General features: G+C 40.7%; 1 protein-coding gene across 1 annotated transcript in view; it reads left to right on the top strand.

The window, feature by feature from the left end:
* Positions 1 to 19542, top strand: part of FAM161B (FAM161 centrosomal protein B) — a 479347-nt gene that overhangs the window by 51660 nt on the left and 408145 nt on the right. The window contains exon 2 of the mRNA XM_044074719.1: positions 6655 to 6980. Coding sequence (XP_043930654.1) covers positions 6658 to 6980 — 323 coding nt within the window. The 5' untranslated portion in view covers positions 6655 to 6657. The remainder of the gene's footprint in view (positions 1 to 6654; positions 6981 to 19542) is intronic.

Below are 19542 nucleotides of genomic sequence, written 5' to 3'. Positions count from 1 at the left end.
CTTTGCCACCAACCTGGAGGTGTGGGTATCTTTGATGAATATCGATACTCCCCTCCTTTTGTGGTTCGTCCAAGTTTTGGGGCCGAAAAGCATGGTATGAGGTATAACCTGGTAGTGCTGGGGTGCTCTTGGGGGCCCTGAACCAGGTTTCTGTTACTGCACAGATATCGATGTTCTCCATGCTAAGGAGAGTTTCGGGTGCGTGCATCTTGAGGTTTAGACTTCTGGCATTGAGTAGCATTACTCTTAGTTTCTTATCCCTTGTGATACCTATGGAGGTGGGTTTGTCTTTTGAGCCTTGCCTAAAAAAGGTACTATGGGGATAGCAAGAGCCTTTGCCAATATCCGAAAGCCCAGGGGTGACGGGTGCAAGCCGTCCCTAGCGAAGCATCGTGGCTTGTCGAGCATATCATCCCAAGCTGACAGGCATTGGTTCCCCTTTGAATGACACCAGTACTTAAGCCAATTGTTGAAATTGATCGGGGTGATAGTTCCCACAGTCTGTAGTAGCTCCTCCTTTGTGGCAAGGGATGACTGCAGCAGTGCACCATTTGGTAGGGACAAAGCCTGAGGTGAGGCTGTGATTGAACAGGGCACATAGGTGAGTTGCCAGTTCGCTTGTAATTCATGTAGAACACAGCCAGGAATATTGTTAGGTCCCATAGAAGCTGTATTCTTGGCCTTGGACAGTGCTGTTTTAACCTGTGCAACAGTAATACTGGGTGCCTAGCAATCTACTGGTATTGTGATTGGTCCTTTGTGGGGAGAGGGCTAAAGTTGGACTGAATCTGTCGGCCAGTATATTGGCAAATATCTGTTACCTTGGTATAGGAGGTATCATTGTGCAGTAGCTCAGAGCAAATCTGGGTATTGCTCTGGAGATTCTTTACATAACTATAGAAGGCCTTGTGGTTGTCTTTACTATCTGCTGCAATTCTGTTTTCATAGCTAGCTTTAGAGGATTTGATGAGTGATCTCAACTTTTTGTTGAGGCTGATAAGGGAGTTTTACCAGTCTTGGGACTTCACCTTATTCCGCATCAGTTTCCTCCTTCTGTTGTAGTGTTTGTTTATGGCAGGAAACCACGAGATTGGCTTCCTTTTTTTGGAGGAGAGCATCTTGCTTCTATTGGGTATGGTGAGATCCATGCATTTGTGTACATGTTCGTACAGTGCATTGGTGTATGATTCAGCAGTCGTGCAACTATTCTCCATTTGCATGGGTGTAATGAAGTTAGTCACCTCTGTTTTTAGGAGCCTAAAGTTAGCTTTGGAGAAGTTTTTCTTGGTGGTTACCTTTGCGAGGGGGATGTGGATTTCCAAGGTGATTAGTTTGTGGTCGGATCTAACCAGGGAGGAGTTGACAATTGGTGTAGAGCGGTCGGCCATGTTAGTAATGACCAGTTCAAGGATGTTGCTGCTTCTAGTGGGGGTAAGAAAGAGCTGGTCCAGGGCATTGGAATTAATGAATTCCAGGAAACGTTGGGCAAGTGTATTGATACATGAGTAGTTTTCACAGTTAATGGAGGGGTAGTTGAAGTCGCCCAGTAGGAGAGTGTTAGGTTGGACCCTAATATTCACCAGGGTGCTTAGGAATGTGGAGTGTGCGTCTTGTGACATGGTTGGGGACCTGTAGCAGGCTACAACCTGAATCATTGTCTTACCCAATGTTAGCTGCTGAAGTATCTCTTGATGCGTTATGTTGGGCTACCAGTCTGGAGGTTTGCACATCCTTTATGAATATGGTAGCACCACTGCCTTTGGTGCTTCAGTCCAAGTTCTGGGGCCAAAAGGTGTGGAATTAGTTATAGCCTGGTAGTGCAGTGGTGCTTTCTGCTGCCTTGAACCAGGTCTCTGTTACAGCACAAATGTTGATGTTCTCCATTTTAAGGAGTGCTTTGAGCAAGTGCATTTTAAGATTTAGACTTCTACCATTGAGCAGCATGACCCTCAGATTACATTTGTTTGTAGCTGTTATGGTGGTAATTTGGTCTTTGGGACACCACCTAAAAAAGGCACTATAGGGGTGGCAAGAGCCTTGGCCAGTATCTGGAAGCCCATGGGTGACAGGTGCAGGCCATCTCTGGCAAAGCATTGAGGTCTGTCAATCATGTCATCCCAGGCAGACAGATACTGGAACCAGAAACTTAGCCATTTGTTGAAATCAATAATTTTGTGCTTGTACTGTGGTATCGTTCTCAGTGATGGTAGGATGCTACTCAGGGCTAGGGTCATACCCGAGTGGGCAACATAATACAAGAGCTCCTCCATGTCTCTTTTCATGTAGTCCAGGGAGATACGTCTCAGGTCATTCACACCCACATGTACAATCACAGAGTCATATTTGTACCTGTTGTTGAGGGACCTGAGTGCATGTGGCGGATCCTGACACCTGACAGGCAGCTGACTGTTATTTTCTCCTTATTCAACCTAATGAGTAGGACATCAGTATGCCTCACTATTGAGTCACCTATGACTAGTGTGTTGGGCATGCTGTTTTTCCTTAGGGGATTTGGTTGAGTGGCACACTGTTTAGGAGCATTATGTGTCTCGTGATTAGTGTTGTGTTGTGATGATCGAGTGAGTTTCTGCCTTGGAAGTCTCTGCTGTTTGGGTAGATTTTTATTGAGAGCCTCCGTGAAGGTGGGTGTATGGTTTGTTTTTTTATGTGAAGGCAGTGCTGGTGTGTGTTCTGGAGGGCTGTGTGTTTCATGTGGTGTGGTGCAAGTGTTGACCTTCTCCTCTTGACCAGCTATTCCAGCCTTGGCTGGAGAGTGCGTGGCCTCCAATTTGGATATATAAGTGCATCCCTCGCAAGTCTGTATTTTGGGAGATGGGTTGTCAGTGTACATAATGCTACATTGCCTCAGGATGCCCAAGTTCACCAGGAGAATGGGAGAAAGTACAGGGAACTGACCTTTAGACATGCCTGGAGGGGTGGGCATTAATAATAAGCACTGGAGCTGTTTCCTTGTAGAATGTTTAGTGCTGGTAGCACTTTTGTGTGCTACAATAATTGCTATAAGAAGTCTAGAATAATAAGCTAGTAAAAGTGCAGGAGAGGAGAGAACTAGCAGATTTAAGGGAAAATTGTAGAGCAGACTTTGGCACTGCTCAGAAGCTTACAAACAGTCCTGGATACAGCATATCTAGACTAGTTACAGGAAAGGTGGGAAACGAGCACAAATGCAGGCCTTTAAACCAGAAAGTTGAAAGAGATATAAAAACTGCCCAAACAGCCAATAAACTATAATTTCTGGGCCAGAAACCACTTCTCTTGTGGTAGATAAGCTACCTAGTGCTTACCACTCCCACTGATAAGCTATAAGGCTTCCCTCTAACACAGGAAGGCTTGGAGGGCTCAAAAGCCTGCATACAGTCCTGCATACAGCAAATCTGTATCTGGACTAGACTAGTTACAAGAAAGGTGAGAAAAGTGCAAACACGGGCTTTTAAACCAGAAAGTTGAAAGAGATGGAAAAACTGCCCAAATGGCCAATAAACTACAATTTCTGGGCCAGAAACCACTCCTCTTTTGGTAGATAGGCTTACCTAGTGCTTACCACTCCCACTGATAAGCTAGAAGGCTTCCCTCCAACACAGAAAGACTTGGGGGGCTCAGAAGCTTACAAACAGTCCTGGATACAGCAAATATGTATCTGGACTAGACTAGTTACAGGAAAGGCAGAAAACAAGCTTATAATTTTTTTTTTTACAGAAAAGCAACTAAAACAGCCCTAAAAACAATTTAAGTGCAGTGCAAGCTAGCACACTTGAGTGTGTAGCAATATTAACGCAAATACAGTTTAAATAAATGCAATATATTCGAACTGTATGCTGAACTGAATTCAGTTATTGTTTTATTCAACTCTGAACATTTAAAAAGTGCCAAAAATATAATTATCAGCTGAGAAGCACACTCAATCAGAACACAAGGAGATTCTGGCAAAGTTTTAGTAGACTGGAAAGGGAGAAAGGAGGAACAATATAGTTCAAGGTTAAGAACCTAAGTGGGTCGGCCTTCTCAAATGTTCTCTCTGTATTAGGTAGAATGAGGTAATGACACTAGACTGGGAGGAGTGTCCCAGATCCAATTTACAGTAGGGGCGGGCAACTGCAAAGCCAGCAAGTATAAGAACAAGACATCAACAGGGAGGAAACGGTGGGAAACTATTACAGCTACTAGCGACACTATTTTAGGCAGAAAACATTACAGAAATGTTTATCACAGCAGAAAAACAGCAGTGAGCCACTAAATGAAAGTTTTAAACAGATAAAGGAGCAAGGAGACTCTAGAGAATGCTTTTAACTGCCAACAAATCAGTTATATGATACACTCCTTGGCAGGAAATCAGAACAAACAGATGTTTAACAAATGGAGAAAATTTCCAGTTAATACCTTACACACAGTGAAACTAGCTAGAAAATATTTACAAACAGTGTGACAGTAAAAACCTTATTTATCTGGCCTTTAAGGCAGACAATTTTAGTACAACCATGCAGATTAATTTTTAGCAATAAAATACAGTAAAAAGTATGCAGCAGCCAATAAAAAGTGCTATAAATATCTAGAATAAGCAATAACTAGTAAAAACATGCAAAAAAAATGGTACTTGTTGTTATGTATCACACATCAGGGTTGTAGTCGGTGCCCCACCTCCAGTTAGCTCTGTGTTCTCTATCAGCAGAAGATGGCTGCCAGAAACACAGGAAACTCAACAAACAAAGCAACCAGGCCTGGATAATATCAGCAGGCCTCTATCCAGACTATGCTACCTGACTAGGACTTGCACAGAAAAGCACAGATAGAGCACTCACAAACAGAAAATACAACTCTCAGTATGAAAAAGCAGTTTACAGTTAAGTAATTCAGTAAAAATGCAATTACAGTGCAATTACAGTAATGAAACACTATCTAGAAATAAAAAAATATAGTTAAAACAGTATAAAACAGTACACAAATGCAGTGAAACAGTACAAAAAAGCCTTATAACAGTGCAAAATGTAGTAGATTAGCTGTATAACACAATTATAAGTGTTAAGAAGTGCAATTCAATGAAATAAATGTAAGAAATAACTTATTCTGCTCTTGGAGTCTTGGGGAATTTCTGCTTTGTCCCAGTGATGAATCACCACTCCACAGCCTGGTAAATACAACATGTTATAAGGAAGTCCTTTTTCATTGTAGACCTTATGTGTAAAGGTGTTGTTTCCAGTCCAGAGATAGAATTGTTCCGCTGTACTTGGCATTTTTAGCATGTACCTGTCCAATCAAAAAAAAAAGAAAAGCAAGGGCTTAAATCATAAAGACTATACAGACCATCTCAAAGCCTTGTCCCTATTCCTAACAGCACACAGGCTACTAAGACGTGACCTCTGTCTAATGCATAGAGCTTCAGCAGATCCTGTTCTGTCACACCTGTTACACATTTGCAAGTCCAATGGTATCATAAACACCCAATCAAGGGATCTCAATCTCTTTTGCAAAATAAATAGAACATGTTGGAGGAATATGTATGCATCACAGACCGTACTGCTTCTGTGGAACTGCGTTCCACTCCACTTAAGGCAAAGTATTTAAACTCTATTGAAACGTAATTTAGACAAGTTGATGGGTAACATCAAATTCAACCCCCTCCCCGGTTTAGCACCTCCGCCCCTTATAGATAGAGGAAACATGTAAATGAACCAACATGTCTATATTCAGTCCATCTCTGAGTTATTTGTATACAAAATATAAGGATTAAAAACTACCATGGGAATGTAAGGCAAGGGTTCTTCAGATCTTCACAGATCAATAGCTTCATAAGTGCCTATGTACCTAGAGGTCTGCACATTGGTAATGACATCATCTGTTAGATGTAAATTGCTGGCTGTACATCCCAGCATTCTTATAATGCTGTCTACCTCTTTGTGAACTTGCATGGATTGTTTCAGGTGTTTGCATCAGCTGTGGTTTTATTGTCCGAGTTGATGCTGACTTCGGTAGAGCAGATCTGTTGAGACAGTGTACTCTTCATTGCTTTATACTTTGCACCAGTAATGCAATAGACAAGATGACTAGGAGAATGGACAGTGGTCAGCCTTGGTGGATACCAAGCTACTTACGTAACCCTGCAGTAAATTTTCACCTAGTTTGCTACGAGAGCCATAAACATGTAATACGAAAATCAGTAAGGTTACTTCATGTTTTCTTTAGATGCACTTTGCTTGAGAAGTAAGGATCTGGTATTGAACATTTTGGCTGCAGGGTAATTGAAACTTACACCGCCAGTATTCTAAAAGCTCAGCATGTAGAATTTTTGTGGTACCCCAAAACAACACTGTTTAAATTCAGTGTGTCACAAAAAGAGTAGTAAGTTAAACTGGTGGTAGAAGTTTGATAAAATGTGGGGCTGCAACCCTGTCCTAAAACTGCAAGAATAATGTTTGCAATGAAAGTGGTGTCATTTTGTTTGTTTTTCATTTATATACATGTAAGATTGCCTGTCATATGTGATAATTTAATAGATGTTTATTGAGAAAAAATAAAAGAACTACTTTTGAGATACCATCTAGTGTATGACAGTGACTAAATGACCGCATAAAATTATGAATATTACATTTTTGTGTGTTTCATTTTTACGCCTTTATTATATATTTCTTCTATTTTCAGGTTATGACTCCAAAAGACATTAATGAAAAGCCTGCAGCTGGTGGCAAGATGGAATTTAGTAGTACTGGGGATTTTCAAGATTCCTTTCTTCAGGAACCTGAAGTATTCCTCAGTCAGAACCTGTTGGAGAAGCTTCAGGACCTGAAGAGCATACACCGCCAGCGATTATTGGAACTGGGAATGTTGTATCACCGTGAACTCCAGCATAAAATGAAGGAAGCTGGCAATATGAAAGTACACAAGGCTAATGAGGACCTGGAGAGTTTCTTTGCAAGTAGCGTACGGCCAGTGCTGCAAAGTAGTTCCAAGCATCAATCACCAAAAAAGTAAGAAACAACAAGTTTAATTAGTACTAATTAATTAATTAGCATGTAATTTAATTAGTAACACTAATTAATTTAAATAGCATGTTTAATTAGTTTGTTAGAATACAGATAATCAAAATAAGGGAAGTTACTTCCACGATGAGACCAGTCACTGGTGGAGTCCCCAGGTATCTGAACTGGAACCTCTTCTGATTGGCATCTACTTTTCTGAAATAAAAGCTAATACCAAAGGGTTCTGGCTGACTAAGTTTACAGATGACAGCAAGCTAGGAGCAGTCATTGAATGCCCAAATGACTTAGCCATCATGCAGGAAAGTTTGTCACAAGTAAATAACTGATGCCAAAATCATGGACTGAAAGTAAATGCCAAAAAATGCATTATTGTATCCTTTGGAAAGTCATCTACCCCAGGGAATTACTACATTGACAATACACCCCTAATAGGTGACCCAGATGTTCAGGATTTGGGAGCTTATGTGGTCAGTGACCTGACTTTTGACCAACATGTGTCTGTTTTTAAGAAAGTTCTATATTGCACAGCTTATAAACAAAAGGATTGTGTCTAGATCTAAGGATGTCATTGTCCCCTTTACTCAGCCCTCATTAGGCTAATCATTGAATATAATCTCCCTTTGGCATGTATCTGTCCAGACACATGCAACAACTGGAACGTCCACAGAGATACCTTAGTTAAAGGATACAAGGCCCAAACAACATGTTTACATGGACCATCTCAAAGTCCTGTCACTATACTTGGTATCCTACAGAGTGCTAAGAGGCGACCTGTGTCTGGCATACAAAGCATTCACTAAAAATTTACTGATGGATTTACTGCACATCAGCAAGTCAAGTGGCATCAGACATACTTCGTCTAGGGATCTAAATTTCTTTTGCAACATCAACAGAATGGTTTGGAGAGACAGGTATCTCTCACAGAGGATACCACTGCTGTGGAGCAGACTCCCAATCCACATAAAACAAAGTTCATTCCTGTTCATTTTAAGCACAGCTTGGATCTATGGATGGGAAACAGAAAAGTTACCCCAGGACTGCCCCCTGTACTACTAATGGACAGAAGCAGCTCCTAAATGCTTTATCCCATGCATTTTGTCCTCTCAAATTATATATGGTATGATCCCAGTTATTCTTATTAGGGGTAATATGTAATTATTAACAATGGGATGGGTAAAGTCAGTCTATAGCCAAATGGGATAGGTTATTTGGAGCGCAAAAGGGAAACTGGCTTTGTTTTAAATGGCTCACAAGGGCAGCTAGCCTTGTACTTGCCTATAAACCTATTATTTATTTATTTTTTTAATTTCTCCAGGTCTTTTTGGTTTCTAATACCATGACGGGAATGGTCCCAATTTCTACATCAAAGTTTGATTAAAGTTCATAAAATTAGTATTGCTTCAGTCTTTGATGTCAGCCAGAAGTGCTCTGTGCAGCACCTGCAATGTGCCCAGTAATTACTCCTTCTACAATTCGTATGGAATTACATGTATTAGCAACCTATGTAAATACAACTGTAGATTCTTTTTTTATAAGACCCGCTGCTCCTACTACTATTGGAACTGTCTGGGTATCTTTCTTCCACATTGCCGTCATTTCTGCCTGCAAATCCTGATATTTAATGACTTTATATCTCTCTGTACGCAAGACACTGCATTCACTGGATGTGGTGATTTCAATGATCAATGCTACTTTTGTCTTCTTTTCATGGACCACTATATCTGGTTTTCTAGCATGTATCTTTTTAACTGTTGGTAATGGGTGATCCAATGTAATGAAGACTTCATCATTTTCCATGATGCTTTGTCACTCATGTTTCCAGTGTTTTTCAGCAACTTCATAGGTGTGTACTAAGCTAATGGTCCTGAAGCCTTTACAAGCCTAGCCCTTAGAAGTGCTCTGGCATTGTGCCACCCAACTTTAGTTCCCAGTCCCTCTATCAAGTAGAGCCACTGGAGTGATCCCCGGGTGAACTTTCTATTTCCCATCCACTCATCAAGATCTCTCTTGAAGAGGGCCAGTGAGGTGCTCTGCTTGACATGTATGGGAAGTCTATTCCAGAGCATGGACAGTCTCTGGGTTATGAACCTGTCCCTCCAGCATGTTCTGTTGATTGTGGTAATGAGTTTGAGGTCTCTGGAGTGTGTGGTGCAGAGGGATTGGGATTTCTTTAGATGTAGCATTTCTAACAGAGCTGGGTCAGACATGGCTTTGTAAGTCAAGCAGAGATCGCCTATTAGTAGATGATATGAGACAGAGAATAGCTGGAGTTTTTTGAGTCTATCCATGTAGGACATGTGTTTAAGGCCTAGGATCCTCTTCGTGAGGTACTTTTGTGGCCTCTCCAGCTGTTACAGGTGTCTAATGAGGTACATGCCAAATGGGGCATTATACTCTATGATTGGTCTAATGAGGGAAGAGTAGAGAGAAATGATGACCTCTTTCTTCCTGGATGCAAAACCTTTGGTAATGAGATGTGCCACATAGAAGGACATTCTGACCACAGTGGCAATGTGGTGGTCAAAGGAGAGGTTGCTGTCATCCTGTGTCCCCAGATCTCTTGTAACGCCTTCAGTGTTCAATGGTCTCCCATCAATGTGGTAATTAGTGGGAACTGAGTTTTTCCCATAGGAGATGATGATGCATTTTTTTTGGCATTAAGCTTAAGGCCATAGTTTTGACACTTATCATTGGTCTCAGTGAGGCCTATCTGTAGAATGTCTGCATCACTTCAGGATTTAATAATGGCTCCTAGCTTGCAGTCATCTGCGAACTTGGTCAACCAGAGTCCCTCCGTGTTGGCCTTGACTTCTGAGAAGTAAATGCCAAACAGGAGAGAGCCCAGGACTGATCCCTATGTGACTCCATTCGTGACTGGTCGGCAGTCTGACTTGGTGTCCGCTACTTTCACACTGTGGGTTCTATCTATGAGCCAATTTGCAACCCACCTAAGGATATAGGGGTTGATGCCTAGTTTGGTGAGTTTATCAATAATTCCTGAGTGAGGAATGGTATCAAAGGCCTTGGCCACATCAATGTAAGCTGTAGGAACTGCCTTACCTTCATCCACAGCTCTGGTGACTGACTCAAAGAAATCAACCAGATTGAGCAGGCATGATCTGCCTTTCACAAAACAACATTGCATGGGATCTAGAGTTTGGGGATTCCCTATATTCTTGTTAATTAGGTCCATAATGATGCGCTCCATAGCCTTACATATCAGACTCATCAGGCTAATGGGGCAATAATTTCCTTTATGGAGAGGGATGACTGTAGCAGTGCACCATTCGGTAGGGACAAAGCCTGAGGTGAGACTGTCAGTGAACAGGGCACACACATGTGGTACCAGTTCACTTTGTAATTCATGTAGAACACAGCCATGGATATTGTTGGGTCCCATGGAAGCTGTATTCTTGGCCTTAGACAGTGCAGCTTTAACCTGTGCTTCAGTAATGCTGGGTGCCTGGCATTCTTCCAGTATTGAGATTGTTCCTTCAGGGGGGAGAGAGGGGTAAGGTTGGCATTTAATCTGTCGGCCAGTATGTTGGCAATATCTGTTGGCTCAGTATAGGAGGTACCATTGTGAAGTAACTCAGAGCAAATCTGGGTATTGCTGTGGAGATTCTTGATATAACTATAGAAGGCTTTGTGGTTGTTTTTAGTGTCTGCCACAATTCTGCCTTCATAGCTGGCTTTGGAGGTCTGAAGAGGGATCTCAACTTTTTGTTTAGTCTGATAAGGGAATTGTTCCAGTCTTCGGATGTCAGCTTTTTCTGCAACAGTTTCTTTCTTCTGTTGTAGAGTTTATTAATGTCAGGGGACCACCAGATTGGCTTCCTTTCTTTTGGAGGAGAGCATCTTGGTTCTTTTGGGTATGGCTAGTTCCATGGATTTATATACGTGTTCGTACAGTGCATTGGTGTATGATTCAACAGTCATGCATCTATTTTCCATTGGCATGGGTATCATGAAGTTAGCCACCTCTGTTTTTAGGAGTCCACAGTCAGCTTTGGAGCATCTTGGTTCTGTTGGGTATGGCTAGTTCCATGGATTTATATACATGTTCGTACAGTGCATTGGTGTATGATTCAGCAGTCATGCATCTATTTTCCATTGGCATGGGTATCATGAAGTTAGCCACCTTTGTTTTTAGGAGTCCACAGTCAGCTTTGGAGAAGTTTTTCATGGTGGATACCTTTGCGGGGGTGTGGGTGAGATGTGGATTTCCATGGTGATTAGTTTGTGGTCGGCTCTAACCAGGGAGGAATTGACTTTTGGTGTAGAGCAATGCTTGCCCATGTTAGTAATAACCAGGTCAAGGATGTTGCTTCCTCTAGTGGGGGTAAGAATGAGCTGGTCCAGAACATTAGAATTGATGAATTCCAGGAAGCGTTGGGCAAGTGCATTAGTGCATGAGTAGTTTTCCCAGTTGATGGAGGGGTAGTTGAAGTCACCTAGTTTGAGAGTGTTGGGTTGGATCTTGATAGTTTCCAGGGTGCTTAGGAATGCAGAATGAGAGTATTGGGACATGGTTGGGGAGCTATAGTAGGCTATGACCTGAATCGCCGTCTTACCCAATGTTAGTTGTACCTGGAGTATCTCGGATGCATTATGCTGGGCTACTAGTCTGGAAATGTGCATATCCTTTATGAATATGGAGACACCACCACCTTTGGAGCTTTGGTCCATGTTCTGGGGCCGAATGGTGTGGAATGAGGTATAGCCTGGTAGCACAGGGGTGCTTTCTGCTTCTTTAAACCAGGTCTCCATTACAGCAGAAATGTCGATGTTCTCTATTTTGAGGAGTCCTTCGAGCAAGTGCATGTTGAGATTTAGACTTCTAGCATTGAGCAGCATGACCCAAATATTGTATTTATTTATAGCTGTTATGGTGGTAATTTGGTCTTTGGAACACTGCCTAAAAAAGGCACTATAGGGGTGGCAAGAGCCTTAGCCAGTACCCACAACCCCAGGGGTGACAGATGCAGACCATCTCTGGCAAAGCATCGAAGTCTGTCAATCATGTCATTCCCAAGCAGACAGATACTGGATCCCCTTACAATGACACCAGAAACTTAGCCAATTGTTGAAGTCGATCATTTTCTGTTTGTACTGTGTTATCATTCTGAGCAATGGTAGGATGCTGCTCAGGGATAGGGTCATACCTGCCTGGGCCACATAATCCGAGAGCTCCACCATGTCTCTTTTCATGTGGTCCAGGGAGGTGCATCTCAAGTCATTCACTCCCACATGGACAATGACAGAGTCATACTTGTACTTGTTGTGGAGTGACCTGAGTGCTTGAGTTATGTGTCGGATTCTAGCACCTGATAGACAGCTGACTTGTTACCTTCTCCTTATTCAACCTAGTGAGTGGGATATCAGTGTGCCTCACTATTGAGTCTCCTATGATTATTGTATTGGGCATGATGTTTTGCCTTAGGGGCTTAGATTTAGGGGTACACTGTGTAGGCGAGTTATGTGTCTTGTGGTTTCTGCTGTGTTGTGGTGGTCGAGTGCGTTTCTGCCTTAAAGGTCTCTGCTGTTTGGGTAGATTTCTACTGAGAGCCTCCACAAAGGTGGCTGTGCGGTTTGTGTTTTTATGTGAGGGCTGTGATGGTGGGTGTTCTAGAGGGCTGTGTGTTCCATGTGGTATGGCGCAGGTGTTGACCTCCTTTTGACCAGCTATTCCGGTCTAGGCTGGAGAGTGCATGGCTTCCAATTTGGAGATGTAAGAGCATCTCTCACAAGTCTGAGTGATGGGAGGTAAGAGGACGATGGTTGTCTGTGTATATGAGGTAGTTGCTACACTGCCTCAGAATGCCCAAGTTCACCAGGTTAATAGGAGAAAGCACAGGAAACTGACCTTTTAGACATGCCAGGAGGAATGGTCATCATTACTAAGTACTGTAGCTGTTTCCTTATAGGATGTCTAGTGCTGATAGCACTTATGTGTGCTACAATAATTGCTACAAAAAGCCTGATGAAGTGCTAGGTAAATAAGCTAATTAAAGTGCAAGAGAGACGAGATCTAGCAAGATCCAAGGGAAAAGTTGAAGAGCAGACTGTATGGCACCGGTAATATACTTTAAATGCAATGCAAGCTACCACACTTGAGTGTATAGCCATATTAAAGCAAATAGTTAAAATAAATGCAGTTAAATGAAAAAAACAACTTAAGTGCAGAAAGCAGTATAATCAGAAAAAAAATGGAGGCACTTAATGTCTCTTTCTCCTTTCTGTTGCTCTTTTAGAATGCAGGATGCCAAAACAGGATCCGCGGAGCTTAAACAAGTGCAATCCCACACAAACACGGGCTCTTAAACCAGAAAGTTAAAAGGGATAGAAAAACTGCCCAAACGGACAGTAAACTACAATTTCAGAGCCAGAAACCACTCCTGTTGTGGTAGATAGGCTAGTGCTTGCCACTCCTACTGATAAGCTAAAAGGCTTCCTTCTAACACAGAAAGGTCTGGGGAACTCAGAAACTTACAAAACAGTCCTGGATACAGCAAATCTGTTTCTGGGCTACTGTAGTAACAGGAACAGTGGAAAACAAGCTTAGAACGTTTTGCTTGTTTTTTGGGGGTTTTTTTGCAGAAAAAACAGTTAACTTGTAGCTGGAATACCTCAAAAAGAGTTTAAAACCATGCACCTGAAGCTCTGGATGCTGCAGACCTGTATTTAGACTGTGCTACTCAATTTTAAGGTTAAGAACTTAGTAAGGAAAAGCTCACAATGAAGCACAGATTAATCACTTATAGTCAAAAGAATAGCACTTGCAGTATGAAAAAAATACATTTAAACAGCAACGAAATGCAGTAAAATGCAGTTAAAACAGTAATTAATTGCAGTAGATAGCAATGAAATATAGTTAATCAGTAGATTGCTTTGAAACAATAGCTCACGAATCACAACAGTAACAGACAGCACTAATAAAGCAGCAATTCAGTAGAATATAGAATACTGTCATCAATTTAGTGAGGCTACCAACAAGCAGTAATAAATATGGCAAACAGCAAAATGAAGTAGAAAGAGGTACAGTTTTTTTTTATTCTTTAGTAGAAAGTGAAAAGACAGAAGATGAGATAATTCAAGGTTCAGAATGTAAATTGGTGGGCCTTTACTATGTTCTCACTATAAACAGAATGAGCTGATGTAATGTGACTGGGGGGAGTGTCCAGTACCAACTTTATACCAGAGGCGGGCAACTCAAAGCCAACAAGATTTAAGACCACCACAACAGCTGGGCAGGTGGGTGGGAAAAACAGTTGTACAGATTACAGAGATATCTAGCAAAAACAGAAGTGCAGAAGACAATTGAAAATAAACACTTATCTTTTTCCAATATCACAGCAGGGCATAAGACAGAAGGCCAGTCTCTCTGCAGCTTTGAACAGCTCGAGCAAACAAGTATTTCTGGTTTAAAACAATGGCTATTAAAGGCAGAAAAACAGAAACCAGCCCAATTTTCCAATCAAAAATAACAGTTTCAAAGGAATCTTTTTAGCTAGGTTAAACCAGACTGAATTACTTCCTGCCACAAAGAAAAACAGCTAGGCCTGTCTAGACAAAATATTTCACTACAAGCTGAAAGGGTCACAAACAGTAACAGATATTCAGCTCTGTCAGACAATAAAAAGCTCTATCGGACAACAAAAAGCACCATAATATTTGCACAATCCCCAGTGCAACAGCCTTGCCACATTATTATGTCTTTCAGTATACAGGCCTTCTACAATTATTAAGTCACAACCAGCAATGAGATGTGCAAATGTTTCCAGTTCTGTTTTACAAAACCTACATTGTCTGTTTCTCCCACATGTTCAGTGGACTTTGTAAACCAACATGTACGTAGCCTACTATCTTGTGCTGCCAGTATTAACCTTTCATCTCTTGATTTGAATCCGCCTCTCCTTAACCATTCCTGCGTTCATTCCTGATCAACATGAGGTTTTTCCAGAAGTTTTCTATACTTGCGACTATATTTCTGCATTTTCCACATTTCTTGCCTTCTTATCTGGTCCTTCACCATATATTGTTTCTTTTATTTTTTGGCACATTCAGTTGCTGCCTGATTTTTATCTACTTGTAGTTTGATTTCCATTCCTCCTTGGTGCTGATATGCTTCTGCTAGACTAAGCAGAGACGTCATCTAAGATTTATTCTCCTTGTGCTTCAAAACTTTCACTACGTTTGGGTCTTGTGAGGTCAGCAGGTATATGTGGAGTCCAACGATTGCAGATCTATACATGTAATCGATTTCAAGGAGGCCCAGCCCTCCTTCAGAACGGGGAATATATAATCTTTGCATGCACTGATTTTTATAAATCATTTGGTGAGCATGAAGCATCCTCCTTGTTTTCCTATCTAATCTATCCGACGTTTTGGGGCCAGTCAGTCACTCCAAAACTGTAAGTTAGGACAGGAAGAGCAAATTGGTTTATAGCTTGGATTTTGTTCCTAGATGTCAATGCTGTTTTCAGGATTAATTTAAGTCTTCTAAAGTATTCCTTACTAAGTTTTATCCACATTTGTACATGTTTTATTGTTGATCCTTCATCAATTCCCAAATATTTATACACAACTTTTTGCTCAAGTTCTTTTATATCACATTCTTGTCCCAAACTGATGTTTTCTTGGTGCTGTAACTTTCCTGCTTTAAAGGTTGCTTTTGCATATTTATCAAGACCAAATCACATTCTTATATCATCTGAAAAAAGTTTTGACAACTTGCAGTTGTACTTTCAGTTCCTCATCTGATGAGCTATGCAGTTTTAAATCATTGCCAAAGAGAAGATGAGAAATCTTTAGACTTTGTTGTTGACCAAATTATATCCATGGTCTAAGCTGTTAAGTAGACAGCGTAATGGGTTAAGGGCAAGGCAGAATAGTAGCAGTGACAGAGTCACCCTGGAATATCCCCCTTTGAATTTTTATCTCTGGAATAATAATTTGTCCTTTATCATGGCTTAATTGCAAAGTGGTGTGCCACTGTGTCATGGTCACTGTAATGTAGTCGATTAGTGAAGGGTATATCTTATACACTTTAACCACTCCTTTAGCCATGAATGTGGGATAGTATCAAATGTTTTTTTGTAGACAATCTGTGCCATACTTAAATTCTTCCTCTTTTTAAAGTTATTCACTATGACGTTACTTAACAACAAATGATCATTTTTCCATATGACTTTCTTTTATTTCCCTTTTCTTCTATTGCCATGATTGAGTTTTCTTCTAAATGACTATAAGCTCTGTCGGCATCAATTCCAGTGTATAGTTTATACATCATTGGAAGGCAAGTTATTGACCTTTAAGTTTTAGGGTACCTTGAAGGTTCACTCTTAAGTAGGTGCATTGTTTTATCCTGTTGTTAGTCAGATTAGTGTCTGTTCGGGGTGTGTGTATACATAGTTCTTACTCATGGCTAAATCTTTGTGCAAAGATATTAATACTTTTAAACAGAAGTTAGGTACTGCATCTGGGCCTGGGGTTTTCCAATTAGAGGCTTTTCTTAACTTTGCTTCAATCTCTCTGGGTGTTATTTCACCCCATTTCATATCATGTACCTTTAAACTTCTTATTCTTTCTTTTACTTCTATCCATTTAGGATCTTCATAGATACTTCTTCAAAATGTATCTATTTCTTCATTTTTTTGGTGGTCTTTCAATTTCTTTTACCTTTTTTCCCAGTTCTATATAAAACTTTGTGTCATCAATAAATGCTTATTTTGAACTTTTCCTTTATATTTATCTGCATATCGGCTACGTTTTTCTGCCTGTGCTGAGATTTTTCGTTTGTTAGTTCCAGTAGTGCATGCTAGAGCCTGATCTGTTCTAATACTGCTCATTGCATCTCATGTCTGTCTTTCTAAGCATTTTTGTTGATCTGTTTCCTCTTCTGTACTCTTCTAACAGTGACACTTTGTGTCTTAATTGCTTTATAGTTTTCTCTGTTAGATACATCTATGATGGTATTTGATTTCTCCCCTCACTTTCCCTCACTACCCTGTGTTCTTGTGGTAGAACTTTATCAGTTATTAATTTAGCTGCACAGTAATAGATCCTGCTTACTTCTGCTATATCGCATGGATCTTTGTGGACAGTCCTAATTACTGTGTTCATTTGTTTTATCAAACTTCTGACACTGTTTTTTATTGACCTTCTACAGTCTATTTCTTTCATTGATTTTTCATTGATCTTAATATGTCTATCTGTCTCTGTTAATTCAAGCAACCCTTCTCTTAGCTCGTTTTCTTCTAGACTGAGGACACAATTTTTTGTTTTCCATTTCCTGCAGGCATTCCACAGAAAGTTCTATTGCATCTTCCTGTGGCACATTCTCTTCAATTTCATCCTGTGCAATCTATTGCTCGGTCATATGGGAACTCACTGGCCTATTACTCCTCAACATTGACTGCATCAGAGTTTCCACAGTTTCCTGTTCCTTCCTTTGCTGTCCAGCTTCAAGTGAACTTTTATACTTGTTTTCTGTGGAAGGCTTCAAGATATCTTCAAATGGCACCTGACCAATTGCTTCCCATTCCACTGGTTTCCCCTTAATTTGGCAGTCCATTGCTCTATCCCTGTTGTGGTGCTTTCTGAATTAGATCTTCTTTACTGAATCCTTCACTTCAGAGGTACTCCATAACTTCATTTATTATTTATTTATTTGCAGTTGGTTTACCAGGATAGTCCATTGGGCCAAAATGAGCCCATTTTCAATGGAGTCCTGGGGAGAAAAGCTCCAAAAACAAACAAACTAGATACATACAATAGATTACTAATGATAATTATACAAATATAAAAAGATACAAGCATTTCATTTCAAAAATTCAGGAAACATTTCAGAACAATACAGTCTAGTGATGAAAATTTGAGGTGTTTTAGGCTGTGAAAAGTAATATTGCATAATGATACAGAGTAGTTATTGTGTAAGGAGCATAAGCTTTACAAGGTGCAGTCAAATACAGTCTTTGCAGATACCATGGGAAAAGAAAAAAATATATAATATGAGTTATGGGGAATTTATAAGGAAAAATGACTGGAGTAACATGGGAGTGAAAGGAAGAAAATTGCCATCATTAGTTAAGAGGGGTGGGAGCAAGAGCATTCCCAGTGGGACATTAGATGTATGTGAAGAGATTTTTTGAACATATAATGGTTAGAGGTGGTGCGAATGGATGGTGGTAGTGAGTTCCAAAGACGTGCTAGGTTATAGGATAGTAAGTTTTTGCCTGGGGGACGAGTTGGTTTGTGCACTTCTAATAGGTTTTGATTGTTTGATCTTAAAACTCTATCAGGTAGGTGCATCTTAAAGGCAGAAGACAGGGAGGGACAGAGAGAGGGGTTGAAAATGAGCTTATGGGCAAGAGTTAGCTGAGTATAGCTGAGATGATTGGGTAGTTCTAGCCAATTAAGTTTTTGGAGAGAGGAACAGTGGTGGGTGGAGGACCTATGGCTGTTAGCGAACTTGGCGATTTTGTTGTAGCAAGAGGAAAGTTGTTTTTAGAGAGGACTGAAGATTAGTTAGGAGTGGAGCTCCATAGAGAAGGGAGGGGATAAGAAAGGAAGAAGAGAGAGTGATTTTAGAGGTGCTTGTAAGGTACTGATTTTGTCGGTAGAGCATACCTAGTTTTTGATGGGTTTTGATATTTAATTGTAGATGGGAGTTGAAATTAAGCTGGTTGTCAATTTGGACACCAAGTAACTTGGTTTCTGACACCAGTTCCAGAAGTGAGTTATTCTGACTAGTAATCAAGAATGTGTTTATATCGAAAGGAGTAACTTTAGAGGGGGTAAATACCATTAGTTTAGTTTTGGAAGCATTGAGTGCTAGGTGGTTTATTCTCATCCATTGCTCAGTGATTGAAAAAGCTTCTTATGTAAGCTTTAGGAGCATAGAGGTAGATGTGGCAGGGCAGATAATGGTAGAATCATCTGCATATTGGATGATATCTGAGAATGGAATAGATTTGTGGAAATCATTTATAAATATATTGAAAAGAAGTGGACCTAGTATGGAGCCTTGAGGAACTCCGGTGGGGGTACTAAGAAAAGAGGAGGTTGCCTTTTTCCATTTTACAGCTTGGTATCTATTAGATAAGTAGCTGGAGAACCAGTTCAAAGAGGAGGGAGATAGGTTAAGTTTTGAGAGTTTTGTTAAGAGCAGGCTGTGTGAGATAGTGTCAAAGGCCTTAGAGAGGTCTAGTAGTAGGGTAGAAACAATTTGGCCAGAGTCACGAGCTTTGTTTACAGTTTCAAGATAGGAGAGGAGGGCTGTCATGGTGCTATGATTTGGCCTAAATCCATGTTGTGTATTAGTTAGAAGGTTATTATCTAAGAGATGTGGTAAGAATTGAAGTTGGAGACATTTCTCTAGAAGTTTAGAAATGGGGGACAGGATAGCAATGGGTCGGAAGTTGTTGACATTACAATTGTTGCCACCTTTATGCAGAGGTATGATAAAGGCTTGTTTCCAGATTTGGGGTACTGTACACTCTTGGATGGAGCGGTTGATTAGAATGCTTATGGGATAGGCAATTGCTTC

This window comes from Protopterus annectens, chromosome 6.part0 (genome assembly GCF_019279795.1).
Source record: "Protopterus annectens isolate FY-2018-M chromosome 6.part0, PAN1.0, whole genome shotgun sequence".
NCBI classification, from domain to species: domain Eukaryota; kingdom Metazoa; phylum Chordata; order Ceratodontiformes; family Protopteridae; genus Protopterus; species Protopterus annectens.
This window is presented reverse-complemented; position numbering and strand designations above follow the sequence as displayed.